Source organism: Antechinus flavipes, chromosome 5, assembly GCF_016432865.1.
Source record: "Antechinus flavipes isolate AdamAnt ecotype Samford, QLD, Australia chromosome 5, AdamAnt_v2, whole genome shotgun sequence".
Classification (NCBI taxonomy): domain Eukaryota; kingdom Metazoa; phylum Chordata; class Mammalia; order Dasyuromorphia; family Dasyuridae; genus Antechinus; species Antechinus flavipes.
This window is the reverse complement of record NC_067402.1, coordinates 278,766,193-278,785,199: the sequence shown is the minus strand read 5'-3', so window position 1 is coordinate 278,785,199 and position 19,007 is coordinate 278,766,193. Positions and strand designations below refer to the sequence as shown.

The window sequence follows — 19,007 nt, the reverse complement described above, 5'->3', positions numbered from 1 at the left end:
GAAACTATGAGAGATCAAGAAATAACAAACGGATTATAAAGAATGAGAAGATAGAACAGAATGTGAAACATAAGAAAAATCACAGATCTAGAGAACAGATCAAGAAGAACAAATTTAAGAATAATTGGACTCCCTGAAAATTGTGAACAAAAAAGAAAGAACTTTGACACAATAATGCAGGAAATAATCCAAGAAAATTGTCTGGAGTGATAGAACATGAGAGGAAAGTAGAAATAGAAAAAAAAAAAATCTACCCACCACCACCTCAATAATATCCTTTGTGGAAAACACACAGGAATGTTATTGCCAAATTTTAAACCCCCCATATCAAAGAGAAAGTTTTGCAAGAAACAAGAAAAAAATTCAAATATGCTGAAGCTACAATTAGAATTGTACAGGACTTATCCACAGCTACAATAAAACACCGCAGGTCATAGAACCATATCTACTGACAATCAAAAGAACTAGGCCAGTGACCAAAAATATCACCTCCAGCAAATTTATCCAAAATATTGAGTGAGAACAAATGGACATTCAATGAACTTGAAGATTTTCAGGACTTTCTATTAACCAAACTCAAGCTTAATAGACTATTTAACATATAGGAGCCAATATCAAAGATCATTTTCAAGGAACTCAACATAGACAAATGGTTTATGGGATTTTTTATGGGAAATTTATACTATATGTTTAATATTCACATCAACAATAGGAGTAATTCAAAAGAAAGATTGGCAGAGTTAAGGCAAAAATAGTAATTATATTATACAAATGTAGTGCAGAAAAAGAACAGACGTGGAGGCATTAGAGGGGGAAGAAGGGCTCGTAGTTTTGAAAATCTACTCACATTGGGAATGGGTTTAATAGGTAATATTACATATATACCATGAAGAATATAGCATACTCCAAAATCTATAAAGAAATAAGGGGGGAAGGATGGGCAGATGAAAGCAAAAGGTGTGGGAAGAAGACAAGGGAGGGATCCATGGGTGGGGGAAAGTTAAATAAGAGCAAACCATATTAAGGAGCAGAATTAAAGCAAAGTCAGCAGGGATAGGAAAGATAGATGTGTGTATGTGTAGGGTGTGTATGTGAGGGGTGTGTGTGCATGTGTACATTTATATATATGCATAAATATATCTTTTCTTAATTATAGCTTGCTTGGGGGTGGGGGGATGAAAGGGGAAGAAGAACATAAAGGTGAACAGCAGATAACAAAAGAACACTTTACAAGTAAGCAAAGAAAAAATAGACATTTATGAATATGAAATTCATGAATTTCTTTTACTAATATATATATATATATATATATGTATATATATATATATATATATATATATATATGTATATATATATATATATATATATATATGCTTTCTTGATCTGGTAATTTGTTGTTATATATTTTGAATCCTCCCTGATGTTTTACTGGGCACATGACAATGTTCTGTTCTGGTTTGTTTTGTTTCATTTTGTATTCTTTTTCTGTTTTTTCTTTTTCCTTATTCTGTTTTTTAAAACATAAAATATATATATATTTTTAAAAGAAGTTCATTTTACAGAGAAGGGGGGAAAATGCCCATAGAGGTTAAGTGACTTGCCCAATATCACACAGCTAGTAAGTATTATAACTCCAGCCCTAAGAATCCAAGTTCAATCTTCTTTCCACCATGACCCGTACACCCAGCTCTTAATTCTTTCTTATGTAATTCTGCATCCTTCTATACAATTTGGTGAGCTAAATTCAATAGTTCTTATAGTATGTTTGCTCAGACATTGCAAATTATTTCTTTTGGGAGTCAACATTAAACATGGAAAACTTTACCTCAAGGGAGGTGTTATGTTAGGGGAGAAGGGTTAGCTAATCATTGACACCAGAATCCCTATCAACATACAGCCATCCCTGACTCAAGGTCACTTTGGAATCTGTCAGCAAAGCAGGAGTATGAAGGCAAGGAAGGGAAAATGAGAAAGAGGTGAGAGATAGAATTGGGAATGTAAAAACTGAGGTAGAAATCTTTTGGTCTCTTCTTTGTTGATGGCTGAACTGATGTCTGTCACTGACTGAAAGCCAAGTTAGATATATAGAGTTTTGATTACCAGATCTGATAGGTATCACAAGGAAACAGAGCTCTAATTGGGAAGTGAGAGATTAGGCGATTGGAAGAGATTTAAAGAAGTAATGTGGATATAAACACCTTCTCAGAGTCTACAGAAAATCATCTTGGTTCAGTTTTTCTTAGATGGTCATTGGCCATCTCCTAAGTTTTTTTTTAGCCTGTCTGACTACTGCCCACTGAGTTGGGCAAATACTGGGGAAATGTTAATAAAAAATAATTTGGCAGGATTGACCGTTTGGAGAAGCCACCTGAGAACTGAGCAAGGAAAGAGAACACCAAATAGCCTCTGGAAGCAGAGACAGAGAAAGGCCTGAAACATTGATGAGTTGCTCCTGTTACTTACTGGGAGAGACCATGAAAATTCTATAAATCTCCCCACCCCCCAACCAATCTCTCAATAAAACAAACATTTATGAACCAGCCACCGTGTTCCAGGCAATGTGCTAAGCATTGGAAATTCAAAGAAAAAAAAAAATAAGATAATACACAGCTTATTGTATGCTAGAGAGTGTACATATGTGTTTGCTCTCTCTCTCTCTCTCTCTCTCTCTCTCTCTCTCTCTCTCTCACACACACACACACACACACATACACACACACACATGCAAGACTAACAATAAGGGGACATAAGGATAAGCTTGCTAGGAGATGGCCTCTGAATTGTATTTTGAAGGAAGCGAGGGATAAAACCAGATGGAGATGAGGCAGAGAGCATTACAGATATAATGAGCAGCAGAAGAAAGGAAGGAAGGAAGGAAGGAAGGAAGGAGGAAGGAAGGAAGGAAGGAAGGAAGGAAGGAAGGAAGGAGGAAGGAAGGAAGGAAGGAAGGAAGGAAGGAAGGAAGGATGGGAGGGAGGGAGGGAGGAAGGGAGGGAGGGAGGGAGGGAGGGAAGTAAAAGAGGAAGGAAGGATGAAAGAAAGGAGGTAAAGTATTAGATTTATGTGGGAAAATCCAAGTTTAAAATCTGCCTTGGACACTTGCTAGCTATATAACCCAGCGCAAGTCATTTACCTTCTGTCTACCTCAGTTTTTAATCAATAAATTAGGGATAGTAATAGAACCTATCACATGGGATTGTTGTGGAGTTTAAATGAGATATTTTTACAGCACTTTAAAAATTTTAAAGTGCTTTAAAAAAGCTAGTTTTCATCATCATCATCATCATCATCATTATTGTGACAATTATCATTCTATCTGAAAAACTCAGACTTTAGTTTAGGAATAACCAGGCAGCTAATTGTGCAAGTCTCTCGCCATTCCTATGATTGTACTTCCATTTCCTATGCTCTGAAGAGTCTCAACCTAAAAGATTCTCCCTCTGTTGTAGCTTTAGCCAGCGTTCTCAGTGACTGACCCACAGCAAACAGGAATCTCTGAACCTCTCTTCCTAAGCCCAGCCTTACTTCCCATTAAGAGTCTTGAGGGGCTTGTAATAAACTGGACTAGATCATAAATCTCTGATTCTTGGAAAATTTCCTTCCACTTCTGTCCCCATTCATAGTTGTGGTCATCTCTGGAGGGAACAGCATCCTCTGTTCCACCCACGGATGCTTGGGATCCTTTACTGACTCATCCTAGATAATTATAATGAGAGTCATAGTTTGGGGTCAATGGACTAAAAGTTGGTCATTACAAGAAGTTTCTGCCCCTATTTCCCTATTGCTTGTAAAATGGTTTCCCAAGTCCCATGAAAGTCACAAAACTGAACTATGATGGAGAACAGAGAGGGACCTGAGAAGTCATTGGCTCCAATAGAATTCCAAGGGATGTAAACACTCTCTAAAATAGAATCTGTCGCCATTGGTGGTAGACATACCTCCCTCAGGACATCAGAGGAGATTTTCTAGGGGCATTAGCCTCTGCAATGAGAAGATTCCATTGGTGCATGAAAGTGGTGAATTTAGAATCAAAAGTCCTAGATTGGAATCCTAGCTCTTCTTGCTACTTTCATGACCAAATGCATTTGACTTTTCTATGTATCAGTTTCCTAATTTGTAATATCTAGGAACCAATGACTTCTAAAGAAGATTTCTAGCTTTTTAGACCAATAATCTTATAGATTCATGTTGATTTAACAAGCATTTATTAACTGCTTACTATATATCAAGGTACCATAGAGGTATCTGAAGCAGCTGATATGGGAAATAGAGCCCTGGGCCTGGAATCATAAAAACCTGAGTTCAAACCCAGCCTCAGGAATAGATTAGTTGTGTGACCCTAGGCAAGCCTCTTAACAGCTTTCTGTTTTAGTTTCCTCATCTGTAAAATAATGACTAAAAATAGTATTTATTTCCCCAGTTTGTTGTAAGGATCAAATGAGATAACATTTGGAAAACACTCAGCATGGTGCTAGGTATATAGTAGGTGCTTAATAAATGCCTGCTTCCTCCCTTCTTACTATAGAGAATAATTTCAATAAACAAAGATGGGTGGTCAGAATGTGGAAGTCCCTCCATCCTTCACATTGATCTGACCATATCTGGAATGTTAGTTTCAGACCAAGGTGCAAGACATTGCCAAAATGGCGCGTGTTCAAAGGCGGGAAGCCAAAATGGTGAAACTACAAAAGACAAGGCCATACAAGGATCTGTTGAAGCAACTAGGAATGTTTCACCCTTGAAGAGAGAAGTCTTCTACGGGGACATGCTGGTTGTATCCACATATCTGTGGAATCATCACGTAGAAAGAAGTATTCGACTTGTTCTGGCTTGTCCCAGAGGGCAGAACTGGGGACCAAAAGGGGAAGCCTCCAAGGAGTGAATTTCAGCTTGACTAATGGAATCTAATATGACCATCCAATAATCTAGTCTAACAATTAGTACTCTGGGTTCTTGCAGAACTCTGGCAGAAGCAGATGATCAGTTCTCAGGGGGGTAGTCGAGCAGATTCATGGTTAGATAAACTAGACTAGATGACCAGATAGACTTAGACCATATTAAGATGCTGTTATTATGGTTTTCCTTGGAGTATTAAGAGAATGATCCTTGCAGCTACCAGTCATCATCACAATCATTTCCCACTTAACCCTTATTCCACAAATGGGAGTCAAAAGAGGAAATATAGCAATTGTCCCCAGGAAGGTCTCCACCAATCTATACTGTAAAGGGACCACTCCCACGCTCTAGATGTCAGAATTCCAAACTGGTCACTGTCAGGCACTATGCTAAGCACTGAGGATACAAAGAAAGACAAAATTTGTTTCTGTCCTCAAAGAGCTAATATTCTCACGTGGGAGACAACATGTAAATAGCTGAATGTATACAAGATATATACAGAGCATGTGGAAAATAATCTGAGGAGGAACATGGAGAGGAATAAACATTTTGTACTGTAGCTTCTACAGTACCAGATACTATACTAAGTGCTTTTTATGAATATCTCCTTTGAGCTTCACAACAATGCTATGAATGCTTTTGACAACTGAGGAAACTAAGATAGCAGTTCAGTGATTTACCATAGATCACACAGCCAGTAAGTGTCTGACGTGGGATTGGAACTCAGATCTTCCTGTCTCCAGAAGCTGCCTCTAAGGGTAAGGCAACAGTTGCTGGAGGAGTAGGGGAATGGTGGGAAAGTCTCCAGTTGAAGGTGAAATCTGAGCTGATCCTTGAAGGAAACCAGGAAAGTCAGAAGGTAAAAGTGAGGGGGGAAAGTGCTTCCAGGCATAGGAAGAAGCAATACAACATTCCAGAGATGGAATTCCATGTCCAAGGAATTACAAAAGGATCAGGATAGTCATATGACTGAGGAGAAAAGAGTATAAAAAGATAAAATAAGTAAGAAGAGGCCAGATTGGGAAGAGCATTTAGCACCCAAAAAAGTGTTATTTATTTGATTGTGGAGGCAATAGGGAGCCATTGTAGGTAATAGGAGGTTATTGGAGTTCATTGGGGATTAATGACATAATCTGATCTATGCTTCAGAAAAAAATCACTTTGGCAACTGCACCAGGAGGATTGAAATGAGGAGAGATTTATTAGCCATATCAAATGATATGTGATCTCTTCTTCTCTCCAGCCTCATAAAGGATTGGTCCAGACCCTCTAGGGCAGAATTTCTTAAAACATCCCTTTTCTCCAGAGAAATTTTTATGCAACTCTGGCTACATAGATATATAAAATAGGTATACAAATCAAATATTTACTGATAATAAATCATAATCTTGAGATTCCCACACTCAGTCATGTGACCCCAGATGGAGTCCTGACCCAGAGTTTAATAAGCTTTGCTTCAGGGTACCCCATTTCTCAGTGGCACCTCATCCACTGCTGAACTGTCTATCTTCTGTTCCCCTTGCTCCAGCTGGATCAAATGCAACAGCTCCTACTTACAGTTCCGAGGGAAGTGGACCCCACTGTATTATAATGGATTAAGCCCAAGATTTGGCCTCAGAGGATCTACATTCAAATCCTGATCCTGCAATTCCCTAATTAACCTAGAATAAGCCACTTCCTCTTTCTGATAGTATAAAATGATGTCAAGAAATCTGTAAAATGAAGAGTTAGACCAAATGAGACCTAAGAATCCTTCCAGTTTTAAATTCTATTTCCTGAAATCTAAGAAATGATGCTTGAGATGGCCCCTGTAGGGATGAGTAAGCCTTTGATAAATGGAGAAGTCTGGAAGAATTGTGATAAGAATTATTTAAGAGAAAATTAACAGATGTGAGTGGTTAAAGTGGGGCACGTTTTTTTCTTTTTAGTCCCTCCACCAGAAAGGGGAAAAAAAGGAAGTGGGAGAAAAGAAATATCCCTAAAGTTCACCTCTATACTCTTTAGGATCACAGGATGTAGAGCAGGAAGGGATATCAGAAGTCACTTACTCCAGTGTTCTCATTTTACAGATGAGGAAACTGAGACTTAGGGAGTGACGTGACTAGCCTAAAATAGCACATGTAGTAAGCGTACAAGGTAGCATTTGAATTCAGTGTTCTCCTGTGCCACATTGGAATATTTCATAAAGACGCTGAAGGTTGATTTTGAAAGATGAAATGGACTGAGAAGGATTCAGTCAGAGGAATTAAGTGGCAAAGCTCAGGGGAGAAGTCTATGTCTACTTAGCTAGGAGACTCTAGAATTTTATAGCTAGAAGAGAGCTTATAGATCATCTAGTTCAATATCTTCCTTTGACCAATGAGGAAACGAGGCCTTTGTTTCTCTAGGGCCATGTACCTCTTTTTGAGGCAAAAGCAGAATTAAATCTAGGTTTCCTAAAGCTCAGGTCAATTCTCTTTCCTGTATATGACAAAAGCCGGTTCTTGGTTCTGGTCACTAGATGGCATCATTGGCCTAGGGCAGCTTGGCTGATGTCCAGGAAGATTAGCAGAGAGGTAAGGACCAGAGGAGAGGCAGCTTGAAACAGGACATTCATGAATAGGTTACTGGGAGTTCATACTGTGTAGGCTGCCTTCCTGTGCCAGGGTGTTACTGGAGACATATTAGTGTAATAATGTGGCACTTGGTTTTTGGGGGTAAGACCTTGTTGGCCACAAAGGAAGGAAATGCTAAAATTCCTGTTTTGTTATCTAAGTACAGGAAGTCCCTTTCCCTTTTTAGCGTGGGTCTGATGTTCCTGGGAGCCATGATAAACCATGCAACAGAAAATCTTTCTCCAAGGCAAAATGGAAGGATTCCTCCAGGATGGAACAGATAGATTGCTCAGGCAATGAATACAAAAGGAAGTTCTAGGTCTAGCCCTGAATTTAGCTGCCAAACAAAAGGAGAATCTCCCTCTCTTGAAAACTAACAGATCTGGGGGCAGCTAGACTAGACCTGAAGTCAGGAGGACCTGAGTTCAAATGTGACCTCAGATACTTAACACTTCCTAGCTGTGTGACCCTAGGCAAGTCACTTAACCCCAATTGCCTCAGTGCAAATATATATATATATGTATGTATGTATATATATATATATATATATATATAAAATAAATCTAGAATAAAGGGAGAAAAAGCAGGAGAATTTTATGTAAAACAGAGAAAAGTATCCAAATGACTTTGCTCATCAAAATGGTCACTTCTAAACAGGGACAGGACAGAGATCTATAAATTAATTGATATGGGAACTTCCAAATAAAGACCCATTCTCCAGCAGTAAAGGTAAGAACCTTCACGGGAAAATTTCCTGAAGCACAGAGAGTGAAGATTTATGCAGTCATACAGCCAGAATGTCTCAGATGGCTAGACTTGAACTTGAGGACTTCTGAGGTCTGAGGGCTCCTCTCTATCCATCTCACAAGGACTGTAACATACGAGTTGCTTCTATTCTCTCATCATGAGAAGTCTCATCATAAGAAGCTTCTAAATTGTTCGGATAATTCATCAGGATGGACTTTCATCTCTTCAGATAAATCACATCCTAAACTGTTACCATCACCATAGGATTATAGATTTAGAAAAGGAAGGGATTTTAGAGACTATAGAGATCAGTCCCATTATTGTGCATTTTGAGAAAAAAGTCCTCCTGAACCACATTGTAATATTTTGTGAACTCAACATTGAAGGTTGACTGAAGTAAAATAGATTGAGAAGGATTCAGGCAGAGGAATAAAGGGCCAAATCCTGGAATAAGGTCTGCCTCTATTTAACTAAGAGACTTTAAGCAAGTCACTTCCTCTCCCAACCCAGAATGGTGATTTGCATACAATAAGTGCTTACAAAACAGTATCCCATCCCTCCTTTCCCTATCCTACTCCATAAGTCTCACCTGGCTCTTAGGCCGAGCTGCTCTGTGTTGATTGAAGAGTGAGCAAATCAGCCATCGTTACATAGAGGCAGAGAGTCTAGTGGTCCTACTGTCAGAAGATCTGAGTTCAAATTCTACCTCAGATACAAGCTATGTGATTCTAGGCAAATTATTAATCTCTGCCTCTCTTTCCTCATCTATAAAATGGGGATGCTAATAGCACCTATTTTACAACTTTGTTGTAAGGATCAAATGATATATTTGTAAAGTACTTTGCAAACCTCAAAGTACTCTATTCATTTTAGTCATTATGACCGTGATTTTACTCCCTATGAGCCATGTATTACTTGGACAGAAGCTGCCTTTACCGGACCACCAATCCCCTCATCTCAATCAGAGTGCCAATTCTTATTGTTCATTTTTCATTATGTCCAACCCCCATTTGGGGTTTTCTTGGCAGAGAGACTGAAGTGATTTGCCATTTTCTTTTCCAGCTCATTTTACAGATGAAGAAACTAAGAAAAATAGGCTTGAGGGACTTGTCCAGGTTTTCATAGCTAGCAAATGTCTGAGGTCAGATTTGAACTCATGAAGATAAGTCTTTCTGACTCCAATCTTCAATGCTCTATGCACTATGGAGCCTAGCTGACCAGTCTCTTCTTATTATATTCTAGCTTTCTTTTGTGCCTTCTGAAACCTCATTCTATCTTTAACAAAGTGCCCTCTATTATTTCAAGCTGCTCTCTTTATCATATTCTTTCCTCTTTCTTGCAATCATGCAAACCTGGTTCTCCCCAAGACACTCTCTAACCAGATTCTCTAATACTGAATATACTTTCTCTTATGCATCCCCTTACTCCCCCCAAATCAACCCCCTAGATCAATGGGAAGGCAAAGGAAATCTCTCTGAGGCATTTCATCCTCTCCTTCTGGCCCTGGCACTCAGTTATCTCTTCTCTGATATTTACTATATCCAGAAATATTCCCTAGTCAGATCCTGGTGGCTGCTATCTGCTGGCAGATAATTCTCTCTACTTCCTCAAGAAGTGCATTCACTATCAAACTGTGCAGACCCTTTGAACCAGCAGTGCCATTACTGAATCTGCATCCCAAGGAAATCATAAAGGAAGGGAAAGGACTCACATGTACAAAAATATTTGTGGCAGCAAAGAACTGGAAAATGAGTGGATGCCCATCAATTGAGGAATGGCTGAATAAGTTGTAGTATATGAAGGTAATGGAATATCATTGTTCTATTAAAAAAATTGGTGAACAGGCTGATTTCAGAAAAGTCTGGAAAGATTTACATGAATTGATGCTGAGCAAAATAAGCAGAACCAGAAATACATTGTACACAGAAACAGTAACAGTGTGTGATGATCAACTATGATGGACTTAGCTCTTCTCAACAATACAGTGATCTAAGACATTTCCAAAACATTTATGATGAAAAATGCCATCCATATCTAGAGAAAGAACTATGGAAGCTGAGTACAGATTGAAGTATACTATTTTTAGTTTTTTGTTGTTTTTTTCTTTCTCATGATTTTCCCTTTTGTTCTGATTCTACTTTTACAACATAACTAATATGGAAATATGTTAAGGGCCAGGTCAATTCCACCACTATAGATCATAGCATCTAAAGGAATTGCAGGGCAGCCTTTGCTGACACAGGTGTTGCAGACTGGGAATGAGATAAATTGGAGGCAGAGGGAAGAGGAGAGAAGTCAGACAATGCAATGGCCTCTCAGTCAGAGAGGTCAGATAACAGCAACTGTCTCTCAGTCTCCTTGTATCATCCTCTTAGAAAAGGAGATCCATTCTGCAGGTCTGGATTGGATTTGCAACAGCCACTGTCAGGTGGCTCCCATGTAATCCAACAGCTCCTGTGTATTTCAACATATGGTACCCAATGTGGGGCATACAAGAAGAACCAGAGCTGTTCCTAAGAAGGCTCCTTCCAGAGTAATTTCAGTAATTTCTGTGGGGAAGGAAAGGAAGAAGAGCCCTGGTAAGACCTTTTTAGTTGGGGTAATTAAATGGGCCAACATATCAAAAGACTGAGCCAGGAGACTGATGAGAGACTTAAATGCCTCTTCTGACTATAGTGCTCTTTTTCATTTGAACGTTTGCCTCCATAATAAGATCAACACTTGCTATAACCATCCAGAAGTGATAGTGCTGTTTGCCTTCCTCAGTGTGCAAACCATGCTGTGGGAGGAAAATAACAGCAAAAAAAAAACAAAAAAAACAGGGAATTGTTAAGGGGGCAGGTCAATTCTCCAAGAGCCTCCACAGCTATGGATCATGGCATCTGAAGAAGTTGCAGGGTAGCCTTTGCTGACACAGGTGTTGCAGACTGGGAATGAGATAATTGGAGGCAGAAGGAAGAGGAGAGAGGTCAGACAACGCAACGGCCTATCTGTCAGAGAGGTCAGAGAACAGCAACTGTCTCTTAGTCTTCTTGTATCATCCTCTCAGAAGAGGAGATCCTTTCTGCAGGTCTGGGTTGGATCTTCAACAGCCACTGTCAGGTGACTCCTGTGTAATCTAATAGCTCCCATGTAGTTCAACAGAAATATGTTTAACATGACTGTAAATCTATATCAGATTACTTTCTATCTTGTGGGGAGGAGGAAAGGGAGAGAGGAAGAAAAATTTGGAACCCTCTCAAAAAGATGAATTTGAAAAGGAAAAAAATAATAACTCAAAGCAAAGCACTGAAAATGCTTAGATGGGCTTTAATCAGTCCCACAAGCACAAAGGTTTGGTCCTGGCCTTACTGTTAATTTTTATTAGACCTACACATGCAAGTTTCCAAACCTGATGAGTATCCCATTTTAGCTTATATCAAGTTTAAAGGAATGGGTATCAGGCGTACTATGAAGGAAGCAAGGAGGAAGAGGGGAGAAGTTCTTTCCCTGGCTGCCATCTACTCTTCTATCGCAACTCTGTCCTTGAACTTGAGAATTTCAATTTACACATTGGTTGGTGTCCCTTCAGATAACTTGACTTCTCAGCTCACATACTTATTCAACTGTATTCTCAATCAATTAACAAATCAGAAAGAATTTATTAAGTCATACTGTGTGCAAAGCACTGTACTGTATGTCAGAGATTCAAAGGCAAAAATAAAACTAGTATTTACCTCAAAGAGCTTAAATTAGAATGAGAGAGGCAATATTTAAAAGAATATGCAGTGTAGAAGATAACTTTTAGAGGGGATGGTTCTAGCATGTAGGAGAATGGGGAAGGCTTCCTGTAAATGATATTCCAGTTGATTCTTGATGGAAGCCTGGAATTCAAAGAAAATGTGTGCAATATTCAAGGAATAGCAATTAGGACAATTTGTTTGATCCCTCCAGACTCCAATATCTTACCCTTGATCTCAAGAAATATCAAATCAGCAATCCCTTCCAATTTTAAGACTGTGTGTCATATAACATTCTATGACCTCATTTTCCTTGCAGTTCTAATGTTCTATGCTCTAAGGTTCCTTTTAGCAACCACTTTCTATGTTCTATGATCTCAGGCTCTTTCCAAATGGACATTCTATAGAATCTAGGAATTTTACAGACTGCTCTTGAATGGAGAAAGATCCAAGTTTGAATCCTACCTCAGAAATTTATTATTTGTGCAACCCTAAACAGGTCATTTAACCTCTGTCTTTATTTCATCATCTGTAAAAATGATAACAATAATCACATCAACTTCCCGTGATTGTTGTGAAGATCAAATAAGCTAATAAATATAGAAAAGACTAAATAAATGTCAGTTATTACACACACTAACATTCTATGTCCTCAGACCTTTGCACTTCTAATATTCTATTTGCCAATATTGTTTTGTTCAAGATTCCTTTCATTTGAAACATTCCTTATTCTGTGATCTGAGGTTAAATATTCTACTTTCTAATATTCTGTGTTCTAAAAGATTCCCTAACATTAACATTTTATTTCTTTTATACCTTACTACATGGAATTTTTTTATTCTACTTTTTAAAATTTCAATGGTATTTTATTTTTCTAATTACATATAAAAATGGTTTTCAACATTCATATTTGTAAAATTTTGAGTTCCAATTTTTTTCTCTCTCCCTCCATCACCTTCCCCCTCCCCAAGACTACAATGTAGGTTATACATGCACATTCCTTTTAAACATATTTCTATATTAGTCATGTTGTGAAAGAGAAATCAGAACAAAAGGGGAAAACCATGAGAAAGAAAAAGCAAACCTCCAAAAAGATGAAAATAGTATGTTTTGATCCACATTCAGTCTTTATAGTTCTCTCTCCAGATGCAGATGACATTTTCCATCTCAAGTCTATTGGAATTATCTTGGATTAATATATCTCTGAAAAAAGCTAAGTCTATCATAGTTGATCATTCCATAATCTTGTTATTGTGTAGAAAGTTTTCCTGGTTCTGCTCACTTCACTCAGCATCAGCTAATGTTAGTCTTTCCAGGCTTTTCTGAAATCATTACATGGAATTTTTTAAAATAAATTTTATTGCTTTCTTTTGTTTTTATGTCACCTAAATTTTTCCTTGCATTATTTCTTTAATCTCTTCTGCCTCAAAAAAATCCATCCTTTTTATTTTTTATTATAGCTTTTTATTTACAAGATATATGCATGGATAATTTTTCAGCACTGACAGTTGCAAAACTTTTTGTTCCAACTTTTCCCCTCCTTCCCCCCACCCTCTCCCACAGATGGCAGGTTGACCAATATATGTTAAATATGTTAAAGTATATGTTAAATACAATATATATATATATATATATATATATATATACATATTTATACAATTATTTTGCTGTACAAAAAGAATTGGACTTTGAAATAACATACAATTAACTTGTGAAGGAAATAAAAAATGCAAGCGGACAAAAATAGAGGGATTGGGAATTCTATGTAGTGATTCATACTCATTTCCCAGAGTTCTTTCCCTGGGTGTAACTGGTTCAATTCATTACTGCTCTATTGGAACTGATTTGTTCATCTCATTGCTGGAGATGGCCACGTCCATCAGAATTGATCATCCTATAGTATTGTTGTTGAAGTATATAATGATCGCCTGGTCCTGCTCATTTCACTCAGCATCAGTTCATGTAAGTCTCTCCAGGCCTTTCTGAAATCATCCTGCTGGTCATTTCTTACAAATCAATAATATTCTATAACATTCATATACCACAATTTATTCAGCCATTCTCCAATTGATGGGCGTCCACAGTTTCCAGTTTCTGGCCACTACAAACAGGGCTGCCACAAACATTCTTGCACGTACAGGTCTCTTTCCCTTCTTTAAGATCTCTTTGGGATATAAGCCCAGTAGTAACACTGCTGGATCAAAGGGTATGCACATTTGATAACTTTTTGAGCATAGTTCCAAATCGCTCTCCAGAATGGCTGGATGTATTCACAATTCCACCAACAATGTATCAGTGTCCCAGGTTTCCCACATTCCCTCCAAAATTCTGCATTATCTTTCCCTGTCATTCTAGCCAATCTAACAGGTGTGTAGTAGTATCTCAGAGTTGTCTTAATTTGCATTTCTCTGATTAATAATGACTTGGAGCATCTTTTCATATGGCTAGAAATAGTTTCAATTTCTTCGTCTGAATATTGTCTGCTCATATCCTTTGACCATATATCAATTGGACAATGGCTTGTCAGAAATCCATCCTTAATAAAAGATTTTTTAATTAAAAAGAAAAATAGGGAGAAGAAAAAATAATCAAAACCAATTAACATATGTATATAATATATATATATATGTATATATATATATATATAATCTGTATAATATTCCATACCTGTGGATACTTCATCTCTACCAAGGAGTGGAGGGAGGTGTCTTCTTATGTTTTCTTTTAGGGAGCCAAGCTTGTTCTTTATAATTTTTTCTGCATTTATCTTCAATTGTTCTTTTACATCATTGGCTTTCCGTTGTAATTGTCATCATACATGCTATTTTCTTGGTCTTGCTTACTTTACTCTGCAGTTGCTGAAATACATCTTTCAATGCTTCTCTATAGTTGTGATAGTCATTATTTCTTAGACCATAGTAATATTCCATTCATGGACTACAATTTGTTTAATCATCCCCCAAGTGGTAGGCATTAATTCTTTGCTACCACAAAAATTTCTGCTATAAATGTAGTGTATATGGAGACTTTCTTTCTTTCTTTTTTTAAAATCAATTACCTCCTTGGGAGATATGCCTGTTAGTGAAATCTCTGAATACCTCTGGAGGTATGAACACTAGTTTACTAAAGTATATTCATGAACATTGTTAAAGTGGGGTCCATGAACCTTTTTTGAAATTTAACAATTCAATTAAAATTTATAACTATAACTAAGTATAATGGTTTTCCTTTGTGATTCTATGTGTTTTATTTTGTGCATTTAAAAAAAAAAAAAAAGCTTCATCTGAGATGGGAATCATAGTTTTCACCAGACTGCTGAAGGAGTCCATGATACAAAAACACCACTATAAAGATCTTTCCAAAAATTGCATCATGTTTCCTAAGTTGTTATCTAATTTTCCACGTTCTAGATTCCCTACCCCTGTCTACATTCTATTTTCTAGGTTGCTTCTCTAACATTCTAGGTTCTGTAGGGCCCATTCCACTGTTAACATTCTGTTTTATCTAAGTTGCTACATTCTAAGTTCCAAGGCCCCTCTTACTGTTAGTTAACATTTTGTTTTCTAAGTTGCTACACTAACATTCTAAGCTCCTAAGAACATCCTCCCCCCCAATCATTAACATTGTTTTATCTAAGTTGCTACACTACCATTCTAAGCTCCAGTCTTACTGTTAACCGTTGCTCCACTAACATTCTAAGTCCTAAGGCCCATTCCACTGTTAACATTCTGTCTTCTAAGTTGCTACACTAATATTCTAAATTCCAAGAACACCCCCCCCATCATTAACTTGTTTCATTTAAGTTGCTACACTAACATTCTAAGTTCCAAGAACACTCCCCCATCATTAACATTGTTTTATCTGAGTTGCTGCACTACATTCTAAGTCCTAAGGCCCATTCCACTCAACATTCTGTTTTCTAAATTGCTCAACTAATAGTCTAAATTCCAAGAACACCTCCCCATCATTAACATTGTTTCATCTAAGTTGCTACACTAACATTTTAAGTTCCAAGAAGAACCCCCCCATCATTAACTTGTTTCATCCAAGTTGCTACACTAACATCCTAAATTCCAAGAAGAACCCCCCCCCATCATTAACTTGTTTCATCCAAGTTGCTACATTAACATCCTAAGTTCCAAGAAGACCCTCCCCATCGTTAACTTGTTTCATCCAAGTTGCTACATTAACATCCTAAGTTCCAAGAAGACCCTCCCCATCGTTAACTTGTTTCATCCAAGTTGCTACACTAACATTTTAAGTAACAAGACCCCTCCCAGTTAGTTAACATTGTTTTCTAAGTTACTGCGCTAACGTTCTAAGCTACAAGAACACGCCCCCTCCCCATATTAACATTGTTTCATCTGAGTTGCTACACTAACATTCTAGGTCCTAAGGCCTCTCCCACTGTTAACATTCTGTTTTCTCATTTGCTACACTACCATTCTAGGCTCCAAGAACCCCCTCCCCCATCATTACCATTCTCTTTTATCTAAGTTACTACAAATCAGACGATGTGGCAAGGTCTTTTCTAGCCCTTCCATCCTAGAACTTTGAGAAGGCAGTGTCGGGGAGTGCCCTCGGCTCCAGTTGCTCTCCTCCGCGCCGGTGGGGAGGAGAGAAGCAGGCTGGGCTCTCCGCGGGTGCTCCCGCGTAGGAGGAAGCCTGGCCGGCCACACTTCCCATCAGGACCCGAGGATCGCCACACTTCCTGTTGATTCTTCTCCTGGCAGGAGCTCGGCCTGTGGAGGAGGAGCTTGGGGAGAGAGGGAGGGAGGGAGGGAGGACTGGCTGCGAGCAAGCTGGCTGGCAGGCCGACCGGGTACCGAGGGGTGGGCTGCACCGTCCAGCGGGCATTGAGTGTCTGAGCCCAGGCCCGGCTCCGAGACAGCTCCCCGCCGGGGAGAGCATCCCAGCCCCCGCCGCCGCTGCGGAACACCGGAGGGCTCGGGGTCCGGCGGCCACAACTGGGAGCCCTACGTGTCACTGCGAGCAGCTGCGGCGGCGGCCCCCTAGGAGCCGGACAGCACCGGAGCAAGCACCATGCCCGCCGTGGATAAGCTGCTGCTGGAGGAGGCTTTGCAGGACAGCCCCCAGGTACCAACTAGAGGGGTCCCTCCCTCCCTCTCACTGACCCTCCGTCCCTCACTGCCCCCTCTGTCCTACTTACTGTCTCTCTCCCTCCTTCTCACTGCCCCCTCCGTCCCTGTCAATACCCGCTCCGTGCTTCTTACTCCCTCTCCCTTTTTTTTTTCACTTCCCCTCCCTCCCCATTGCCCCCTCTGTCCTTCTTACTATCTCTCCCTCCTCCTTACTACCCCTCCCTCTTTATTACTCTCCCTCCCTCCTCACTGCCCCTCCCTCCTCTTCTTCTCCCCTCCTTTTTTCACCATCCCCTTACTCCCTCTCACTGCCCTCTCCCTTCTTCTTACTCCTCCTCCCTCCCTCCCTCTCATTGCCCCTTCCAACCTTCTTACTGACCATCCCTTTCTCCCTCTTATTGGCCTTTCCTCCCTACTTACTGCCCTTCCCCCTTCTAATTCTCTCTCTACCTCTTCTTATTCCCTTGCTCCTCTTTACTCCTCGCCTTTCCCCTCATTGCTCCCTCCCTCTTTCTTTCTTGCTACTCGCTCCCTCCTTCTTCTCTGGCTCCTTTCATCTTTCATTAGGGGCTGGGGAGACAAAGCTAGGATTTGTGAGGGTCCAGGGCCATCTAGGCCTGAGGTGAAAAGGAAACTTGGAGATGATCTCATCCAACCTATTCATTTTACAGATGGAGAAACTGAGGCCCATATAGTGTATTGTCTTAAATCACACTGATGGTAAGGCACACAGCCAGAATTCAAACCCAGGACCTCTGATTTCAAATGCTCTTTGCCCCACACCACACTCACACAATCTCCCTCTCTCAGAGTTAGTTTTCTCTGCCTAGAAACTTTGGTTTGACCTCACTTTGGTCAGAGGAGGAGAGCAGAAATGGGTGTCAGTCTTGACCTTGCCTTTGGGTGAATGGTCCTCATGCTGAGAGGCAAGAGCCCTTGCATCCTAATCAGAGAAAGAAAGTGGTTGCAAAAGCAAAGCTGAGAGAGAGGATTAGAGCTGAAAAATAGGATGGGACCTGAGAGATTGTCTGCTTCAGCTCCCTCAATTTCTAGGGGAAAACAAGGTCCAGAAAGAGCAGGACTGGCTTGTCTAAAGTCACACAGGTAACAGAGACAGGATTTGGATTCAGCTCTTTACACTCCACTTTTCTTTATATAATACTATCCTGTCTCACTGGGTACTACAGCATATCTCATCAGTTTCAGGGTATTTCCTCAAAGTAAATCACATGTGTTCTGCTTATTCTAGGTAATATAACTAGTGCTATGGAAGCATCTCTCAATTTGAGGCCTGAGTTCAAATCCTGCCTTCAAGATTTACAATATGTGTGATTTCAGGCTAGTTTTATAGATAGATAGATAGATAGATAGATAGATAGATAGATAGATAGGTATCTTTCTGTGCCTTATTTCTGTTCATCTCTAAAACTAGGAAGTTGGATTAGATGGCTTTCAGTTCTAGGTCTCTGTTCCTAAGTGACTTCTCCCTGGGACTCAGTTTCCTCACTTGTGAAATAAAAGGTTTATGCTAGATGGTCTCTGAAGTCCCTTTCTTCTCTCTCTCTGATCCTATCATCCTAAATCACATCATCTCCCTATGTCTTAGTTTCCCCCCTGTGTAAAAAAGAGAGATTTGGTTCAGAAAATATTGAGATACACTTTTACTTGAAATGTAGTAACTTGTGACCTGTCCAGAATCAACAGGGAAAGTAGAGAAGAGATTTTGTGATCTGAGCTGGTGGAAGAAATATTCTAGATGGGATACACACAGAATTTAGATTCCTTTTCTAGCCTTAGTTCTGATATGTCACTGGCTCTCTATGCCACAGTTTCCCCCATCTATAACATGAGGGTAAACACCTGTCCCTCTACCTCAGTGAGATTTTATTAGCACAAATGAGTACTTTAAACTAAATATATATGTGTCTGTATAGAATATTTATGTTTCA

General features: G+C 39.4%; 1 protein-coding gene and 1 long non-coding RNA gene across 2 annotated transcripts in view; one reads left to right on the top strand and one right to left on the bottom strand.

The window, feature by feature from the left end:
• Nucleotides 1–16,618, bottom strand: part of LOC127537962 (uncharacterized) — a 36,578-nt gene extending 19,960 nt beyond the window's left edge. Inside the window, exon 1 of the long non-coding RNA XR_007947653.1 lies at nucleotides 14,624–16,618. This is a non-coding gene — a long non-coding RNA (uncharacterized LOC127537962). The remainder of the gene's footprint in view (nucleotides 1–14,623) is intronic.
• A 181-nt stretch (nucleotides 16,619–16,799) lies between these two features.
• APPL2 (adaptor protein, phosphotyrosine interacting with PH domain and leucine zipper 2) overlaps nucleotides 16,800–19,007 on the top strand; it is an 80,757-nt gene continuing 78,549 nt past the window's right edge. The window contains exon 1 of the mRNA XM_051961340.1: nucleotides 16,800–17,053. Coding sequence (XP_051817300.1) covers nucleotides 17,000–17,053 — 54 coding nt within the window. The 5' untranslated portion in view covers nucleotides 16,800–16,999. The remainder of the gene's footprint in view (nucleotides 17,054–19,007) is intronic.